This window comes from Lutra lutra, chromosome 5 (assembly GCF_902655055.1).
Source record: "Lutra lutra chromosome 5, mLutLut1.2, whole genome shotgun sequence".
Lineage (NCBI taxonomy): Eukaryota > Metazoa > Chordata > Mammalia > Carnivora > Mustelidae > Lutra > Lutra lutra.
The window spans coordinates 49,007,892-49,028,009 of NC_062282.1; the positions used below are offsets into that span (position 1 = coordinate 49,007,892).

The 20,118-nt window shown below is 46.3% G+C and overlaps 1 protein-coding gene across 3 annotated transcripts in view; it reads left to right on the top strand.

Moving 5' to 3' along the window:
- Window positions 1-20,118, top strand: part of CYFIP2 (cytoplasmic FMR1 interacting protein 2) — a 124,914-nt gene that overhangs the window by 44,747 nt on the left and 60,049 nt on the right. For all 3 annotated transcript variants that reach the window (XM_047729268.1, XM_047729270.1, XM_047729269.1), the window contains exons 12-21: window positions 1,006-1,125; window positions 1,654-1,779; window positions 4,421-4,587; window positions 5,298-5,445; window positions 8,516-8,669; window positions 9,585-9,741; window positions 10,286-10,382; window positions 14,070-14,146; window positions 15,064-15,172; window positions 17,795-17,914. In XM_047729268.1, coding sequence (XP_047585224.1) covers window positions 1,006-1,125; window positions 1,654-1,779; window positions 4,421-4,587; window positions 5,298-5,445; window positions 8,516-8,669; window positions 9,585-9,741; window positions 10,286-10,382; window positions 14,070-14,146; window positions 15,064-15,172; window positions 17,795-17,914 — 1,275 coding nt within the window. The remainder of the gene's footprint in view (window positions 1-1,005; window positions 1,126-1,653; window positions 1,780-4,420; window positions 4,588-5,297; window positions 5,446-8,515; window positions 8,670-9,584; window positions 9,742-10,285; window positions 10,383-14,069; window positions 14,147-15,063; window positions 15,173-17,794; window positions 17,915-20,118) is intronic.

Below are 20,118 nucleotides of genomic sequence, written 5' to 3' on the forward strand. Positions count from 1 at the left end.
AACACTATAATTTAACGTCCAAACAAAGCGTATCTGAAAGAGATGCTTTTCCCCTAAGGCACGTCATAGCCTTCTTTGCAGTTAGGATTACTACACTGAACTTTAATATTACACTTGAGGCCATTTTAAATAGTGAAATCACCAGTAAAAAGTGCAATGTGGAAAACATGGCATTAAGTGGACCATATATATACAGTAGTGTCACTGAAACGAGAAAGCACAGAATCACTGTGTTCAGCCTCCGCTGGACATGACTCAGAATTGTTACCACTCTGCACGTACCTGCAAATGACCATTAAAGGGACTGCAAATACTGGCTTGGAGATTACAAATACATTTTAGGGCGTAGGCAAATTCACAACTACAGAACTCAACAATAACTAGGACTAACTCCATACATGTGTACGGATGTACACGTACTTACACATACGCACCTGCATACATTCGTATTGCCTTATGGAATAGTGCACAGCCAGATAGAGGTTAGTCTTCAGCGCTTTTTAGCTGGTGGGTCGTATCTAATTAAGGAGTTGTGCAATTAATTCAGTGACTTATGATGGGCATTTTGTAGGACATGGACTAGCCCATCAGAGGAATTCTCATGTGTTTAGAATAAAGTAGCTATATGAAAAGAGTTGGTGTATATTTATATTATATTTAAGATCTCTAGGCAGGTATGTGTTCCTGAGTCACTATGTGGTGTGCACTTCCTACTGTATTTGCAGTTGAAAGAATTTGAAAGCTGCAGCCCTGCAGGGTAGTTCTGAGTGGGGCTGTGGGTCACACCATCTGAGTTTAAGCCCTCAACCATGTGGCCTTCAACAAAGCCATGTGGCCTTCAACAAGCCATGTGGCCTTCAACAAAGAACTTGTCTGAACCTCGGTTTGTCTCTCCAGGGGGTATAACAATAGAACCTCCCTTATATCATTCTTGGGGGAATCAGAGAAATAACGTCTAAAAGGGCCAGGCGTATACATGGTGAGGGTGACGGCCCATGTTCCCAGGTGGTGACAGGCTCCGGACTGGACAGCCAGAAGTCAGACGAGGAATACCGAGAGCTCTTCGACCTGGCCCTGCGGGGCCTGCAGCTTTTATCCAAGTGGAGCGCCCATGTCATGGAGGTGGTACGTGTCCTGCAGGCAGACGCCTGCTCTCCCCGAACCCCTCCAGCCTGACCTCTGTTCACAAGGACCCTTGTCTGCCCCTGCCTCATCCCAGCACTCTTCTTTTAACAGCCTTATTGAGATACAATTTGCACACCATACCATTCACTCATTGAAAATGTAGATTCATTGGTTTATAGTATATTTGCAGAATTGTGCAACCATAGTCAAATTTAGAATCTTTTTATCAGTTCCAAAAGAAACCCCGTGCAATCAGCCCCCATTCCCGATCCCCACAGCCCTGAGCAATCTGTCTCTGTCTCTAAAGATTTCCCTCTTCTGTATGTTTCCCACAAGTAGGATCATATACTTTGTGGCTATTTGCGTCTGGTTTCTTTCACTTCTTGCCTTCAGCCAGGATCTGTGTTAGAGCATGAATCAGAACTTCATTCCCTTTTATGACCGAGTCATACTCCCCTGCATGGACGCACCACATTTGGTTTTCCCCTTCGTCGGCTGATGGAGTTTGGGTTTTCCCTCTCTCCCCAGTACTCCTGGAAGCTGGTTCACCCCACAGACAAGTTCTGCAACAAGGATTGCCCTGGCACGGCGGAGGAGTATGAGAGAGCCACACGCTACAACTATACCAGCGAGGAGAAGTTCGCCTTCGTCGAGGTGGGTGCTGACCCCTTGCCTCCCCCGCCCCTGCCCCCACCCCGAGGCTGCTGCTTGGTGTCGATCCTGGTGGCTCCAGGAGTGCTTCTGAGCAGGGTGGCAGCCATGGTCCCCTTAAAGACTTTGTGTTGCTCACTTTCTTTTATTACCATATTTCTTATCCTTTTGTTTGGTTGGTATTTTTTTGTGTTTGGCTTCTTTGACTCACCACCATAATTTTGAGTTTTATCCTCGTTGTTCTGTGTATCGATCGTTTGTTTCTTTTTCTTGTCGAGTAGTATTCTGTTGTATGGATACATACTGTGATTTGTTTACCTGTTCAGCTCTTGATAAACATCGGGCATTTCCACCTTTGGGCCAGTATGACTGAAGTCGCTTTAAGGATTTGTGCCGAAGTCTTCGTGTCGATGTAGGTTTTTCTTTCTCTCAGAATGGTCGTAGGGTTGGTGAATGCTTAACTTTTTAAGGAACTACCCAGTGGTTTTCCAAAACGCGTGTGCCGTTTCATGTTTTTGCCGACTGTATCTGAGAGCGCTTTTGCTCCACACCCTCCCAGTCCTTGACACGGTTCATTTTATTAACTTTAGTCATTCGAGTGGCTGTTGAGTTGAGGTTTGGACTTGCCTTTCCCTGAAGACCGATGACATTGGGCATCTTTGCATGTGCTTACTGGCCACTCTTCTATCTTCCCTGCAAAATCCTGTCTTCTGAAATCTTTTGCCCATTTTTTAAATCGGGTTTCTGTCTTCTTTGTATTGAATTATGAGAATCTTTGTTGCAGATACAAGTCTCTAGTCATATATATGTTGTAACTATTTTTTCTAATTGGTGACTTTGTCTTTTCATTTTCTTGCGGGGGGGGGTAACTTTTGAAGAACAGCTGTTTTTAATTTTGATAAAGTCCAACTTATCAGTTATTTTATAGTTTGTGATTTTTGTGTTCTAGCTAAGAAATCTCTGCCTCGCCCAGAGTTGCAAAGATTTTCCCTTAGGTGTAACAGATCTGTACACTCTTCTGTGTTTGGAATTATTCTGAAACATCTCCATTATCTCTTCCTTCCTTTGTCTCATTATTTCCTAGTACATCTCTAGCCAGAAACCCAGATGCTTTTGTGATGTAATTTTCCCTTAAGGCTTCTGTCCCATTATCTCTCTGCACTTAAAGCTTCTCTCCAGCAAAACCACTATATTTGTTGTTCTAATGAAAATCCTCACCGCCTGAACTTTGTTCTCACCCTTTCCTCTGACTCAGATATATGTTCTATATTATTCCTTTAAGGTTTAGAGGAAGAAAACATCTTAGCATGTAAACTCATTCATTGCCTTATTCATTCCTTTTCAACAAAAATATTCTGATGTCTTGGGGCACCTGGATGGCTCAGTGGGTTAAGCCTCTGCCTGCGGCTCAGGTCATGATCTCAGGGTCCTGGGATCGAGCCCCGCATCGGGCTCTCTGCTCGGTGGGGAGCCTGCTTCCCTCTCTCTCTCTGCCTGCCTCTCTGCCTATTGTGATCTCTCTCTGTCAAATAAATAAGTAAAATCTTTAAAATATATATATATATATTCTGATGGCTCACTACAGGCCCAAGCGGTGGGCATAGGGCATCCAGGGCGTCTCTGGGCCTTGCCCCTGTGCACTGAGAGCCCAGAGCAGAGCCTGGGAGTCTGGGACATCATCATGAGGACCTGCTGTCATGTCATCAGACCTGACCCATCATGTCGGGGACTGACATGGCTTGCGCTATAACCCTCTGAATTCTGAATCACCCTAGATATTACCACTTGTGGCTGATAGGGGCCAAAGGCTCAGGCTTGTTGCTGGGGAAGCTAGACTAGGGATGTGGCTTGTACCCAAGGCCATCAAGACTTCTTATTCCTCCTCTACCCCATTAAACTTACCTACTGGGAAACCGACAAAGCAATGGCAGAAACACATGCCTCTCTTCCTTGGGACAGGGAGGGAGGAGTAATTGCTCAGAGAAGAGAGGAACTCGGGAGAGAAGGTACATGCACACGCCAAGGCGGGCCAGGATATACTCATCCCAAATACGTGTCTCCCCGTGTCTGCAGCCGGGGGAGCAGGTGAAGGGACTAGGGAAGCGGCAAACAGAAGGGCAGAGGCTTCCCCTCACCCGAGACTTCTGTAGAGATTTTATGTCACAGGAGGAAGCTCTCTGGACTCAAGCAGCAAATGGCCAAGTTATTTCAAAGGCAAAGATTGTAAAAATTCTATAAAAAATATTATGGTCAAACAAAGGTCTATTTGACACAGTCAGTGGGTGCATGGTAGGTAGAGAGGTCTCTGGAAATCAGAGAACCATGAACTGGCTGCTATTGGTCAGCCGTCAGCACTAAGATGGGGAGCTGTTGTCAGAGTGGACGTCAGCCGCATCGTGAAGGTCACGGTTCCATTTAGCTGACATCTCTGCTTGCAGCAAGACTTGTCTGATGCAGGAAGCAGAGCACTCCTCTCCATTCTGGCACACGTCTCTCACCTTGCTGTGAACTGGCACTTTGAATGGCGCCGGCCTCTCGCTTCTGGACATCTCACGCAGCACCCTTCCTGCACTCTGGTGGAGGGTGCTGGATGGATAGGTAAGCTGAGGCCCAGTGAGCCTGACCTTGATCTGTGCCTGACCAGGTGATCGCCATGATCAAAGGCCTCCAGGTCCTCATGGGCAGGATGGAGAGCGTCTTCAACCAGGCCATCAGGAACACCATCTACGCAGCCCTGCAGGACTTCGCCCAGGTGACTCTGCGTGAGCCCCTGAGACAGGCGGTGCGGAAGAAGAAGAACGTTCTTATCAGGTGGGTCTTCAGATGGCCCTTTCCAGGGGTCACATCAAAAATCAGAGGTGGGTCCAGACCACAGGGGAAGTTCCTGGCTCAGTTAGCTTGAGCACCACCTCTGCACATACACAGACCTTTCTAGCAAGTTCCAGGAAGTTCTAGAAGGCCTCCTTAGGAGATCAGACATTTGAAATGAATCAAGCCTCAGGCTCTGGGGTTGAAGTCTATACCCATCACTAACTGTGTGCACTTAGTCAAGTAACATACTTCCTCTGAACCTCAGTTTTCCTCATTTGTGGAATGTGGAATATAATGGTACTTACTTCATTGGCTATTGGGATGATAAACTGAGGTAATCAGTGTGTTGACCTAAGCACACGGCAGCACGGAGTAAGTATGCAACAAATGTAAGCTATTATTAAAACTTCAAACATACGGAGATGTAATTGGACTAATGAAACTCCCCTGTAATGAGAAGGAAAAATAGCCAGTGGGCATCAGAGTCCCCTGTGGTGCTTATTGAAGAGCAGACTTGTGGACCGTGGCTCAAGCCTGGGAAACCAGAACCTTTTGCGGGGGGGGGGGGGGGGGCAGGAATGAGTGTACTTCCACAGTGCCCAGGATTTCTAAGACAGGGTATCCTGGACCATCACAGACTCTAGAAACAGGCTTGCAGGGCCTCCTTCCAATGCTAAAGCCAGGTCTGAGTATCGGTTCTTCCTTCCCAGTGTCCTACAGGCAATTCGAAAAACCATCTGTGACTGGGAGGGGGGCCGAGAGCCCCCCAATGACCCGTGCTTGAGAGGGGAGAAGGATCCCAAGGGGGGATTTGACATCAAGGTGCCCCGGCGTGCTGTGGGGCCCTCCAGCACACAGGTAAGTGGCTCTGAGGCCAGCAAGGCCATGGTAGCTCAGGGGCAGGGGGCTTCAGGCAGGAGGGCAGGGTCCCCAGCAGTGCTAGTCTTACTCTGCCATCTTGTTTTAATACAGGAGGGAGGACTACCAGCTTAAGATTCAGGAGACCTGGATTCTAGTCCTAGAAGCCCATGTGACCTCAGGCACGCTGGACAGTCTCTTTGTGCCTCAGTTGTCTAATCTGGCAAATGGGGGTCATATCAGGACTGGCTCTCTCCTAGCCCTGTGAAGTATAGGCTTCAAAGCGTAGGAGGAGTTTCCAGTAGACTCTGTATGCATCTATGCTGTCCCTCTTCACTGAACCCGGGCCCCCTCACCCTGCATTGACATCCTAGCTTGGGAACTGAGGAGCTCAGCCTCTGACGTGCTGTGTGATCTTGGGCAAGCGCCGTGATCTCTCTGTACTCTGATTATCATCTCCATTTGGTGAAAAATTTGAAGGAGATCATGTTCCCGACCAAACATTATTACTATTATCCCCTCAAATGCACAAGTATCAGAAGCCTGACCCCTTAGAGAAAGCCTAGTAATCGGAGATATTCAGAGTGGCTAAGCGAAGCTTCTGAACAAGAGGTCGCCTGTGATTTACCCAGAGTAGTCATTAAATTACACACACACACAAAGTCAAAAAGAATCTGGGCATCTTGGTTGAATCCTTGTCACTTCCTTAAGGATAAGCAATTCCTGGTAGGCTTTTTGAGGTATTAGAAAAAAAGCATAAGGGTCCATCAAATGTTCAGGGGTCTTACAGGAGCTCCCCCTTGACGTGACCTTTCAGCCGGTCTCAGCTCTGCAGCCATGAATCTGAACCATCTGAGATGAGCTGTCTGAGCCCACCACCCCCCTTCTATGTGAGTGTGTGTGTGTGTGTATGTGTCTGTGTCTGGGGAGGAGGGATGGGGCAGGACGGCTTCTCAGCACCGTAACTTCCCTTGGCTTCAGAGCCTGTGGGCCAGTGTGCACTAATCTTGTTGGTCTTGGAAATCCCAAGGAAGCTTCTATAAACACTTCTGTGTAATGTCCAGGACCAGAGGCCTTTCCAGCCTAGAATATCCTGGAGGGGCTAAGCAGGGCTTTTGGGTGTGTCTGTAAGTCCCAAGACTTGAGTGAGGAAGACACGGACAAGGCAGAAGGGAAACAGGAAAGGAGGGTGAGGCGAAGGGTCAAACAGGCAGAGAGAGAGGGAGAGAAGCAGAGGAGTGGAAGGAGTGTCTATACAGGTGGTCTGAGAGGGGAGTGTAACCAGGAGTTAACCCCCCACCGCCGCTGAATCCTTTGAGGTGGCACGGGTGCATTGGGTAGACCCCAACAGTCAGAGTTGGAAGAGCCCTTAGAGACAAGCGAGTCCCAGTATCCTCCCTGTTTTACAGATGGGGAAACTGAGGTCCAGAGAGGGGAAGTGACTTGTCTAAGTCACAAGGCGAGTCACAGGTGGAGGTGGGACAAGAACCCAGGTCTCCTGACTCCCACCCCGGGGCTCTGTGAGGGCCTTCCGAGCGGAGTAGACAGGGGCACCTAGCCCAGCTGGGATGTTGGCTGACGCCTTGTTCAGTAGAAGGAGGTGGGGAGAGGATGGATTTTTAAACAGAATTCGATACAAATCCATCAGTCCCACATGGATTGTACTTGAGGAATCCTCTTCTGGATAACTCCCAAGGCCATCATAAGAACGGTGCTTCTCAGTGCTGAGGGATGATCAGGCCCACCCCTCCGTGGGGCTGGCGAGGGTGGACCAGCCACCGTGCTAGCTCGTGGACCATCACGGGAAGTGCTGCGGTAGGGGCACTGCGCCCCTCCCCTATGTGGCTGCACTGCCCGGCCCTGGGGCCAGGCGCGTGGTGGGGACGGTCCTGGAGGAGATCCGGAGGCAGCCAGGGCAGATGTGGTGGCAGAGGGAGGTTGGAGCTTCTGAGAGGTGGTCGGCAAGTGGCCCCTAGCACTCGCGGCGGCTTTCCCACCGTATACAATACCTCTTGCTTTTCTCTCTCTCTCTCTCTCTTCTCTCTCTCCCTCTTCCCTGTCTCTCCTGCCCTCCCATCCCCTCCTCCTTTCTCCTATCTATGTCTTAGGCCTGCCAGTGGTCCCCGCGGGCTTTGTTTCACCCCACTGGTGGCACACAGGGCCGAAGAGGCTGCCGATCCCTGGTATAACACCGCCTGGCTGGGTTGGTTGGGGTACACTTCTCCAGGAGGCAGCAGGAATGGACTAGCCTGGCTCCTCAAGGCCCCTTCCAGCCCTAAGATTCAAAGGCATATGATGTGGAAAGATCTAGATTAGCACTTGCACCCTTTGCACTTAAGGCCCTCTGTAAGTGGGAGTTGGTTGTCTAGTAGACCTCCTGTGTAAGTACCTATCTTTACCCGCTTTCCACCCAGGATTTTGGTTGGCTGTGCGATGCAGATGGCGCCACCAGAGGGCGCCATCCTCAGCAATGGATTCAAAGTGCTAAGGATCAGGAGCTTGAGGTGGTGGGGTGGGGGGCTTGCTCTGATCAAATGGCATTTCGCAGTTCCTCAAAATATTAGAGCTGGAAGGGACTGGTTTGAGAAAGCATCTGGTGCAACCCCTCATGTTAGCAGATAAGAAAACTGAGCCCAAATTGGGACTTTGTTGCCCAAGATCACACAGCAAGACAGTAGCAGTGCCTGGCCCTAGACCCAAGTCCAGGGCTCTACCCGTGGTGCCACCCAGCCAACCAGTAAAGCAGAGACTGACTCCAGAGTGATGTGAACTGGGGTTCTCCTCTGATGCCCACACCCTTGGCCAAGCAGAATGGGCAAAAACCTGGGCCTTGAATGACTTCGTATCAGGCCCTGGGCAGACTTTTCTTCCTGGGCTGGCCAGTCTCCCTCCTGAGGGTTCACGTGTTCCAGATTCACTTCTCCAACCCTAAACTGGTGCTTCCTTAAGACAGTGCTTTTTAAGAGCAGACATCTGCAGAAAAAAAGAAAAACATAAATACAGCTCAGAGACCTTGACCCCAGGGTGGAGGGCCAGCCCCTGACCTTCTTGTCTTACTTTCTTTTTCAAGCTGTACATGGTGCGGACCATGCTCGAATCGCTCATCGCAGACAAAAGTGGCTCCAAGAAGACGCTGAGAAGCAGCCTTGACGGACCCATCGTCCTCGCCATAGAGGACTTCCACAAGCAGTCCTTCTTCTTCACGCACCTGCTCAATATTAGTGGTGAGCTGCCGCGTCCGGGCAGCGGGGAGAGGGCGAGGGTCCCCGGTCCCAGACCCACTAAGGCTTTGGACCAAAAGTTGCAAAAGAAGACAAACAAACAACAACAACAAACCCAAAAAACATGGTCATTGATCAAAAGAGGCACATTTTGCTACCGAGATTAAAAAAAAATGCACCCTTTCTGGCAGGCTTGGAAAGGCCAGACTCAGTCCAGCTATTCTCACTCTGTTAAATTTGTCCGGTCGTAGTCCCCTCTACTAAGGACTTTATTAAAATCAGCAGCACACCCACAATGACCAGGCATTCGGTCAGTCTTTTGTTTCCAAGCAGTAGCTTTGAGCTGATGAGTCCTGCTGCTTGTAGTGAAGGAGGCTTCCGGGCTACACCCAGCCCTGTGTCCCCGTTTCCTGTGTCCCTGTTAGCAGGACGACTGTGCAGGTGGGATAGGGCAAGGGAGAGGGAGAGCGGCATCCAGGGACGTGGGAGGGATAATGCATCTGTTGTTACTGAGAACTTCTCCATCAGAATGCAGACCAGGGCACTCCAAGGCTCCTAAGCGGATAGAAGCCAGAATTACCACGTACAAGGAGGCCTGACTGTGAGTTTTTAGGATGGCCTTGTAGGGGGATCATGGAGATTACGGGCGCCTCTACATTTCTAAAACATCACTGCTCTCCTCCTGCCTGGGGCTGCTACCATGAGCTTAACAAATGCTGTTTTCTAAATAGATATTAGACTGACCTCCAGGTACAAGCGAGTGGGACCTACTGATCAAGTCGTACTTATGAGCACTTGGTGTGTAGTAGTGTAGGGGTAAGAACAAAAAAGCAGTAAGAACAAGTTAATAACAATAAGAGCAAAGATCTTTTGGTGCTTCTCGTGTATAAGCCACGACTCTCTCCTTTATGCTTTCAGAAGCCCTGCAGCAGTGTTGTGACCTCTCTCAACTGTGGTTCCGAGAATTCTTCCTGGAGTTAACCATGGGCCGGCGAATCCAGTTCCCAATTGAGATGTCCATGCCCTGGATTCTAACAGACCATATCCTGGAAACCAAAGAACCTTCCATGATGGAGTAAGAGGCAGGCTTGGGTCCGCAAGGAGGTTCCCAGGGTGCAGATGGAGAGTAGTTTGCTACAGAGCTCTGTTCTTTCCAGAACTTTCCAGATCAGGCAGTGTGCCCTTCTAGGGAGAACGCTCGTCCCAAGGATCAGGTCACACCAGATTTGACTCAGCCTTGCAGATAGGCTCAGGATTGTACCGGCCCAGCTGCCCTTCCTGGGTTCTGTCCATCTCAAAGCAGCTGTGCTTGGAAGATAGTCATCTCTGGGGACCAGGAAGCTAATGTCCTTAACTGCCACCTCATTTCTTTTGGTCCCAGACTCATTTTTTCAGGCCTTGGATTTATTAGCATCATGAATGTTCAATTTCTACAGGCAGACTGTAAAGTAAGGCATTCCTGAGGCAGCCTGGAAACATCCGAATGCTGGGAGGCTCTCTCTTCCCGACCCTGAGCTTGTTCCCGTGTTCACCCAACCCTTTGTGTTTCCCAAGCTGCATCAGTTGGCTTGTCTTCGGAGAGATTAGTAAGCTGCCAGCCTCTGCTTTTCTCTCTTCAGGTACGTCCTCTACCCCTTGGACCTGTACAATGACAGCGCCTACTATGCTCTGACCAAGTTTAAAAAGCAGTTCCTGTACGATGAGATTGAAGCTGAGGCAAGTGATACGCTTCTTTTGTTCCTGTAATCTTAATCCTAGAGTCTGGACTTTTTAAATCTGTAGCTATCAGCACAAAGTGGGCTGTCTTAGTACACTCGAAGGCTGCTGTACCAAATTACCCCAGACCGAGTGGTTTATAAACAGCAGAAATGTGTTTCTCACTGTTGTGGAGGCTGGAAGTCTAGATCAGGGAGCCAGCACTGTTGGGTGAGGGCATCTTTCTGGGTCACAGACTTCTTATAGTCCTTGCATAGTGGAAGGGGTGCGGGAGCTCTCTGCGGTCTCACTCTCATTCTTTTTTTTTTTTTTTAGATTTTTATTTGTTTATTTGACAGACAGAGATCACAAGTAGGCAGAGAGGCAGGCAGAGAGAGAGGAGGAAGCAGGCTTCCCGCTGATCAGAGAGCCTGATGTGGGACTCAATCCCAGGACCCTGGGATCATGACCTGAGCTGAAGGCAGAGGCTTTAACCCACTGAGCCACCCAGGCGCCCTCACTCTCATTCTTTTTTTTTTTTTTCATTCTTTTTTTAAAGATTTTATGTGTTTATTTATTTTAGAGAGAAAGAGTGCATGCACACAACTGGAGGGAGGGGCCGAGGGAGAATATCTCGAGCAGACTCATGCCGAGCATAGAGCACAGTGTGGGGCTTGTTCTCACCACACCCAATCTCTTGGACACTTAACCGACAGAGCCACCCAGGTGCCCCCGGTCTCTCTCTTATAAAGCACTAATCCCATTCATGAAGGATCTACCCTCATGACCTCATCACTTCCCAAAAGCTCCACCATCTAATACCCTCACTTTGGGGGATAGAATCTCAACATACGAATTTTGGGGGAACACACACATTCAGACTGCAGCAGTGCGGGATCAGTGACTGGTTCTGGAGAATAATCTCTTTTTATGACTTTTTCTTTAAGATTGCAGTACAGTTGACACCAAATGTTACATTAGTCTCAGGTGTACAATGCAGTGATTCTACAACTATGTGTATCCTGCTGTGCTCACCACAGATGAGCTCCCACCTGTCCCCACTCAGAGGTATTATAATATCATTCACTACATGGAGTGTGGTCTTTGCAAATCATGATCATCAAAAAGGACCCAGACCAGGAGGATGGTCTTTCTTTTTTCAAATGTATTAAGGGATGGCAGATGATGGAACTGCATGAGTAAAATTAATTTTCTAATAGGTCTTTTATGGTTGAATTATTTGGCTAATAATAATAACAACAGCAATATCATGTATCAGTATTTATACATTTACAACTTGCCAGGTGCAGGGTTAACCATGGTAGAGAGAGACTTTTTCAATAACCTTTACAGCAATTTAAGGAGGTGTATGCTATTATCTGTTTTACAGGTAATAAGTCTTAGACTTGAAGTGGTCAGTTATTGTTATGCCAAGGTCACACAGCTTAGGGTGTCACTTGCTAGAACTACTAGGACTGAAGAAACAATCCTTCCAACTATAAGTTGTTTATTAGAGAGTCACTCAGTAGCTTTATTTCTCTGACGAACAGGATAAGCTAGGTTATGCTGTAGTAACAAATAATCACAAGTTCTTAGTACCTTGAAATCAAAGGCTTATTTCTCCATTGTGGGTTGGTTGGGGACTCTGGTCCACATAGTCTTCAAGTCGGGACACACATGGAACTTTCACTAATTGCCATGGCAGGGGGAGGTGTTCCTGGTACTTAAAGCTTCCACCTGGAAATGACACATGTCGTTGGTCAAAGCAAGTCTCATGACCACACCTCCTTTTCAGAGAGGAACAAGGAAGTACAACCCTGCCACGTGCAAGGACCAGAAGCACAAGGCCAATGGTAGTGATGGCTACCAAACTTTCTCAGTTTTGCCTTCTGGGAACTGGGATGGTAGTCTCGGTTCCGCTTAACTGCATGGGACTATATAAACACAGACTGAGGCCCATTAGGTGAAAATGTCATAGAAATTTATGACATTCTTTCTTTCTTTCTTTTTTAATTAAAAATATTTATTTATTTATTTGACAGAGATCACAAGTAGGCAGAGAAACAGGCAGAGAGAGGGGGGAAGCAGGCTCCCCACTGAGCAGAGAGCCTGATGCGGGACTTGATCCCAGGACCCTGAGTTCATGACCTGAGCTGAAGGCAGAGGCTTAACCCACTGAGCCACCCAGGCACCCCACATTCTTATTTATAAAGGAAAGACATGAACGTTTCGCCACCAACTTAGTCTGACAGCTTATGTATCTCAAAGGAGATCTAGTAGAGATGCTGCTTGCTTTCTCTAGCCTCCGATTTCTATGGGAGTTGAAGATCTTCGTGGGCCCCAATACAGATCTCTTCTCCCAAGCACTGGGAAGAGAGATTCCAGGAGACCAGTGAACGGGTCACATCTCAGCTCTGACAACTTCATGTTCTGACACGATCTTATATACTTGTGTTCTCCAGCAGGTGAAAAACAAAACAGATCTAGAGTGTCATGTGGCCAAGTGAGCTTTTTAAAATAAATGGAAAGAAAGCACGCAACCAGGCCCTGGGTAATATTTCAAGGGCATGCGGCCAAAGTACACATCGAGACCCCCAACTTGTGGCCTGCCCCCTTTCTCTTCCTATCCCCCAACTCTGTTCTGCACAACGAAGGGCCTCGTGTGCACGTGTGTGGATAGCCAAGCTGTGGCTGCCACCACTGCCCACAAACCGTGGCCCCTGAGCTAACCCCTGACACCTGCCGTGGGGTCCACCCTCAGGGGTGATCCTAGGGAGAATAGCAGACAGGCTTGGAGGGGGCTTGGGCTTCTGGGGCAAGAACACTCAAGGCTTAGAGTATGAGTGGGTACCCTGACCTTGACTCTGCAGGTTCTTCAACTGGAGGATGGCCCAGTGGGGACCCTTGAAACACAAAGTCCAGAGCAGAGGCCTTGGTTCCCTGCAGATGAGGGCAGAGCTGCACACAGCTCTGGGTTGCATGTTCAGAATAACATCTGGGGTATAAAATCAGAGATATGGGAGCCCCTCAGATAAATAATTAACCTTCCGGAGCTGAGAATTTGGAAGATCAGTCACCTAAATGGGCTCCATTGGGCAGTCTCACGGCACCCTGCCACCACGCAGCCCCGGCTCATCGAAGCCCCACCCTTGGCTGCTTCTTGCCCTCTGTGGACGGTTTGGTTTCATCCTGTGTCCGACATGAACATCTCACCCAAGCCTCACGGTCTGCCACCGATGTGACGAGTTGCTGAAATGGCACAAGCATTCCATATTCATTAAGAACCAAAGGTTTTTAATGAAACTTTAAGTTTGGAAAAAAGAGATTTTTCAGTTTCCAAGGACCATCCGATTCTTCCTTGGTCAAGCAAGGGCAAATAGAGTGAAGGGGAAAGGTGAGGAAGTCCAGCAGGAGAGAGGATGGGTGGAATGATGTGAGCCATTACAGGGTATGAAGAGCTATCTTGCCTTCCCCGGGGAGGGCTGTTCCCCAACAGCTCTTTGAACTTTGCCTTCTTTTTGCCTAAGGGCCTTGAAAGTGAGGGACCAAACCTCTTAACTTACTTAACTCCAGGATCTTTTTTTTTTTTTTTTGCTATTCAAAGTGTCTTGCCCCACAGCACACAATACCACCCAGCTATCCCCTTGCGTCTCGCGTATAATGTAAGCTAGACACGCGCAGCTGACGTTCCTGCTTCCCTGTCCCCAGGTGAACCTGTGCTTTGATCAGTTTGTCTACAAGCTGGCGGACCAGATCTTTGCCTACTACAAAGCCATGGCTGGCAGGTGAGTGAGGGAGTGAAAAAGCACAAGCCAGGGAAGGGGCAGAGGGAGAGGAGGAGCAGACTCCCCACTGAGCACGGAGCCCAATAAAGGGTTTGATCCCAGGACCCCAGGATCATGACCTCAGCTGAAGGCAGACACTTAACTATCCGAGCCACCTAGACACCGCCCCCCCCAGGTTAATTTTATCAATTCATTTTTGCATCATGGTCTCCAGCATGCCTGGTCCTTTATGCATGCTGACCAGCTTTTCTCTGCCAGAAACACTCTTCCCCCCAGATCTTAATATTTTTAGCATTCGGGAGTCCAGCCAGCCAGACTGCTTCAGAGAGGCTTTCCCTGACTTCCAAACACAGAATGATCCTATTTTATTAGTTTCAGAGCACTATTACTCTACAGTCTGTACCTCGGTTTGAAAAGTGATAATTGTACATCTACAGAAGATTGTCATGAGATTAAAAATGACTGTGTACACGCAGGTGTGCGCCTGATAAGTCATAAGTGCCGTGCAGTTATTTCCTCTTCCCTGAAATTATTTTATTCCTCTGTTTATCCAGTTACCAGTTTCTCTTCACTAGACATAAGCTCCATGAGGACAGGAACTTTGTGTCCCCAGTACCAGAGTATTCCCTGGGATATAACAAGCATGCACTCGATTGCTTTTTTGGTAAATGAATAAAAGAGGGAAGTGGTTCCACTTCTGTGTTGCTTGTCTTCAACTTAGAAATAATGCTTCATGTTGAGCTTTGTGGCTAAAAAGAAATCTGCATTTTGCTCTAAAGCAAAAAACAGTTGTAATTGAAATACATAAGCTAGCGCTTCCTAGAGTAGACCCTCTGGTCGGAAACAGATGTGGCTGGGTGCCTGAAAACCATCCATGGTCATGTTTACTGGCCTTACGTAACTTTTCTCCCTTGCAGTGTCCTGTTGGATAAACGTTTTAGGGCCGAATGTAAGAATTATGGAGTCATCATTCCGTACCCACCGTCCAACCGCTACGAAACACTGCTGAAACAGAGACATGTACAGGTACGGTGAAGGAAGCCAGAGGGCAAATGGGACAGGCTAGAGAGTAGCCGTGAAGTGAGCAGGGAGATTGGAGATCAGGACTGCATACTCTCCACCCCGCATGCCACCCGTGTGGACTTCTGAGCATAGGTGTGGCACAGCCTCAGTCTTACAAGCGATAAAGAGGCGTTGACATCCTGTGGTTCAAGTTCTAGGCTTCTCAGTCCATCTGCAGCTCACCTCCGGGGAGTCGTGGCCACCAAAGCCTTTGTCTTGTCATAAGCCGTGGCTCACTTCCTTCCATGGGGGCTGCCGCTCAGAAACGGGTAAATCTCTTCCTGAGCAGGGCCCGCACGCTGGTCCAAGCGAAGGCAGGCTGCTTCGGGCTTTGAAATGAAGCGTGTCCGCCAAGCCCACACTAGAAATCAGTTTATTTTTGTGGAGTTGCTTTCTGTTCACATTTGACTCCAGATGTAGAGGCAATAAATGCTGGCAGGAGCTCAGACACATATTCCTGCTTAAAAATGTTCACGTGATGGATAGAACTAGAGGGTATCATGCTTAGCGAAATAAGTCAATCGGAGAAAGACAGCTATCATATGATTTCCCTGATATGAGGAATTGGAGATGCAACATGGGGGGATTAAGGGGGTAGGAGAAGAATAAATGAAACAAGATGGGATTGGGAGGGAGACAAACCATAAGTGACTCTTAATCTCACAAAACAAACTGAGGGTTGCTGGGGGGAGGGGGGTTGGGAGAGGGTGCTGGGGTTATGGACATTGGGGAGGGTATGTGCTATGGTGAGTGCTGTGACGTGTGTAAACCTGACGATTCACAGACCTGTACCCCTGGGGATAAAAATACATTGTATGTTTATACAAAATAAAAGAGAAAAAAAAAGAAAAAAATTAAATCGTAACTAAGGAAAAAAAAATGTTCACGTGAGGCAGGCAGGCAAAATACGAGATGTTCCTGCTATCAGCCACGAGGAGCTAGTACGGCCTTGAAGCCGTGACCACCGCGCTCAGGATGTGGGCCTCGGTGTTTGTGGGGCAGACCCAGGTGAAGGTCCACAGCCTAGAAGTGCCCCAGGTGCAGAGGAAGGGGTTACCCTGGAAACCCTGGGCATTTTCATTGCCGTGAGAAATCAAAGGGAAGTGGAGAATAATGAGAGGGAAAAGCATATCTTCACCTCTGTCAGCAGCAGGAGCTCAGTGCTTACCCTCTGGCCTCTCAGGAAATTACAGCCATCAGTTACTGTTGCAGCCAGAATTAGCCACAGAACATTAAATACTGAGGGCTTCAGGTGTGCACAAGGTGCCTGCTGGTGGTCTTAGTCAGTTGGTAGAAAATCTCCCAAAAGGGAAATAGAAAGAAAAAAAAAAAGTAAAACAGTTCAGAATAAACCTTGGGCACCTAGTAAAGTGCAGTGCACACAGCGGGTACCGAGTAGATGTTTACTGCTATTTGCACAGCATCTGGGATGATGCCCACATGTGTGTGCCCTGGTGGGAATTAGCAGAAGTTCCGTTTTCCATCCAGCCCTGCATTCTCATGCTTGTATACTCATCCCCATAAAGGCCAGCAGTAGGCCCTTACTGAGGGAGCTGCTACTCTCCGGTGATTGAAGTGGGACACAGGACCATTGTGGGAAGGACCTCACGGCTAAATTTAGGATGTCAACATTGCATGGGGTGCTGGAGCTTGTCCTGAGCCTTTTCCAACAGTCTGGAGGCACCCTATTTTTCCTCAGCTTCTTATATTTCAAACTTACAGGAGTTGAAGGAAAAACACAATGAACATATATATATATACTCTACAGGCAGATTTGTGATCATTAATATTTTACCCAATTGGTTTACTTTCTCTTATATACATATTTTTTTCTTTCTCACGAATACAGTACAAACAATAAAATAGTTAGGAATAATCCTTGGACACCTAGCCAAGAGCAGTATATGAATATGCATGTGTATGTGTCTAAAATATAGGTAAATAGTACATAAATATAAAAGTAGTATATAATATATATTATAAATATAACATATATAATGAAATAGCATATAAATAGTAAATAAATACATAAGTAGTAAATAAATATAGCATATAAAGATATAGTATATATATAAATAATTTAAAAGAATACATATATATGTAATTATATTTATTTTTATATTATATTATATTTAAATATATATTTATTTTAAATATATTTAAATTATATAAATTATATATAATAATACATATTATATATAATATATATATTATAATATATATAAAATAAATATATATTTATTTTAAATATATAAAATTATATAAATTAAATATAGTTAAATTATATTTATGTTTTAAATATATGAACTCTTTTTCTTAGCCATTTGAGAGTAAGTTGCAGATGTCATGACACTTTACCCATGAATACCTCAGCATATATCTCCTAAGGATGAGGGCATTATCTCATAATCAAGATAGAATGATCATACTCAGGAGATTTAACAATACTGTTTTCTGCATAGAGTCCCCATTTGTCCCAGTAATGTTCTTTATGCTTTTAATCCAATTTCTTATGTTGCATTGCATTTAGTTATCATGTGCCTATGAGAACCTTAAGTAACTTGTCTTTCTGTCACTTTCATGCAGCTTTTGGGTAGATCAATTGACTTGAACAGACTCATTACCCAGCGCATCTCTGCTGCCATGTATAAATCCTTGGACCAGGCCATCAGCCGCTTTGAGAGTGAGGACCTGACTTCCATTGTGGTAAGAGACTGGGGGCCCGTGGGAGTTCTGCTCTGGGATTCCTTAGACTTGAAGCCTAGTTGGAGGCGTTGCTAGCCTAGTACTGAGCTAGTTGAAGAGAAGCAGTTAGTCTCTTTCCCAACTGAATGGAATGGGGTTGGGGGAGGAGGGGACTCAAAAAGAATGAGAGTGATCTTACCCTCCTGATTGCCTTGAGATCTCTGACATGCCTAGCCCTGGGGCACAGTTGCTTGTCCTTTAGGTTTCTACCGAGCTGAGCCGGTGCAGGGAAGGTCCTGAGAAGCTAGGGAAGGTTGCACACAGGTGGGCATCATGGGTGTGCGGTATAGAGTCAGAAGGGCTCTGTGCTGGGTTTACTGCTCTGCCGTTGCCATTTTGAAATCCTTAATTTTTTAACAAGGGTTTCCACGTTTCCAGTTTGCACTGGGATCTGGAAACCCTGTCGTTGATCCTGATGCACGAGCAAGGAGCAGGCTCCCTTCATTGAGATGCTCTCTGCGCATTCTTCCTCTACAAGAATTAGAAAAAACTTGATTAACCAGTCCGCATCAACAGAAGATTTTAATGTTTCGAAAGCAGATGAGTGGGAGGAATGAGAGAAACAGAAAATCACCATGAGAATGCCACAGTGACAATTGTGGGCAAAATCCAGCAATGGATGCTAAAATTAGTAGGTGGGACTTTAAAAAGCACATTTTATGGTTCCTCTTATTACGAGGTCCTTAGAGTAGTCATATGCATGGAGATAGAAAGTGCGATGGTGATTACCGGGGACGAAGGTATTAGTGTAAGGAGTTTTGGTTGAGGGAAATTAAGTTCTGGAGCTCAGTGGTGGTATGGTGGCACAGTCATGTGAGTGAACTGAATGCCACAGAACTATACACTCAAAAATGGTGTCAGTGGTAAGTTTTCTGTTACTTACATTGTAGATATAAAAATATAAATATTTTTTAAAATAAAAATATAAAATATAAATGGAATTTTTTATAAAAATAAAAATATAAATGTAAAACTGACCACAATTTTAAAAATTACTCAGAAATTTAAAAAACAAAAAAACAAACAAAAAAAGAAGAAGCCAGATTCTTGCATAGTCTCAAACGATCTCCTTCAAGATATTTATGAACTCCAGGGCGCCTGGGTGGCTCAGTGGGTTAAGCCACTGCCTTCGGCTCAGGTCATGATCTCAGGGTCCTGGGATCGAGTCCCGCATCGGGCTCTCTGCTCAGCAGGGAGCCTGCTTCCCTCTCTCTCTCTCTCTCTGCCTGCCTCTCTGCCTACTTGTGATCTCTGTCTGTCAAAGAAATAAATAAAATCTTTAAAAAAAAAAAAAGATATTTATGAACTCCAAAAGGAAGATTAGTAATTTTACCATGGGAACACCATCTTAACCAAGCATCAAAAGTCAACAACACTGGTGATAATCTATATTCATGTAACCCCTGCTGTGTATTCTTCTGTGGTATTCTTGCTGAAAGGCATCTTCTCAATCTAATCATGAGAAAATATCAGGTAAACCCCAATTAAATGGCATTTAAAAAATGAACAGCACTCTTCAAAAGCACCCAGATCATAAAAAGACGAAGACTGAAAAATGTCAGTGATTGAAAAAAGTCTAAGAAGACATGACAACCAGAAGCAGTGTGGGATTCCAAATTGAATCATAGAACAAAAAAAGGGACCCTCATAGAGAATCTGGCGAAATCTGAGTAAGTTGTGTCATTTAGTTAATAGAAGGGGACCAATGTCAATTTCCGACTTTAAATAATTATGTCAAGGTTATGTAAGCTGTTAACATTGGGGAAATTGGGTCAAGGATATGCAGGAACTCTGCTTTTTCATTCACAGAAAAGTGAGTCTAAAATTATTTCAAAATTTTAAAAATTTTGTTTTTTAAATGGACAAAGTGGTTTAAAAAAAAAAAAAAAAAGTAACTAGAGACTAGGACTCTAGAGTCAAAAAGACCTGGGGTCCCAGTCCTGGACCTGCCACTTACTAGTCAGCAATTTTGGCCAATTAGTTAATTTCTACAGGCTCATTTCCCCATCTACACGATGGAGGAATATTAGAATCCATCATATAGTGTTTTTATAAGGATGACTCTTTTCCTTGCACTTAATAAATAACAGCTTCTGGAAAAAAAAAGTGAGAAAAAGAAAGGGAAAAAAAAAGATAGGAGCATAGAAATTTGGGGCTACAATGAG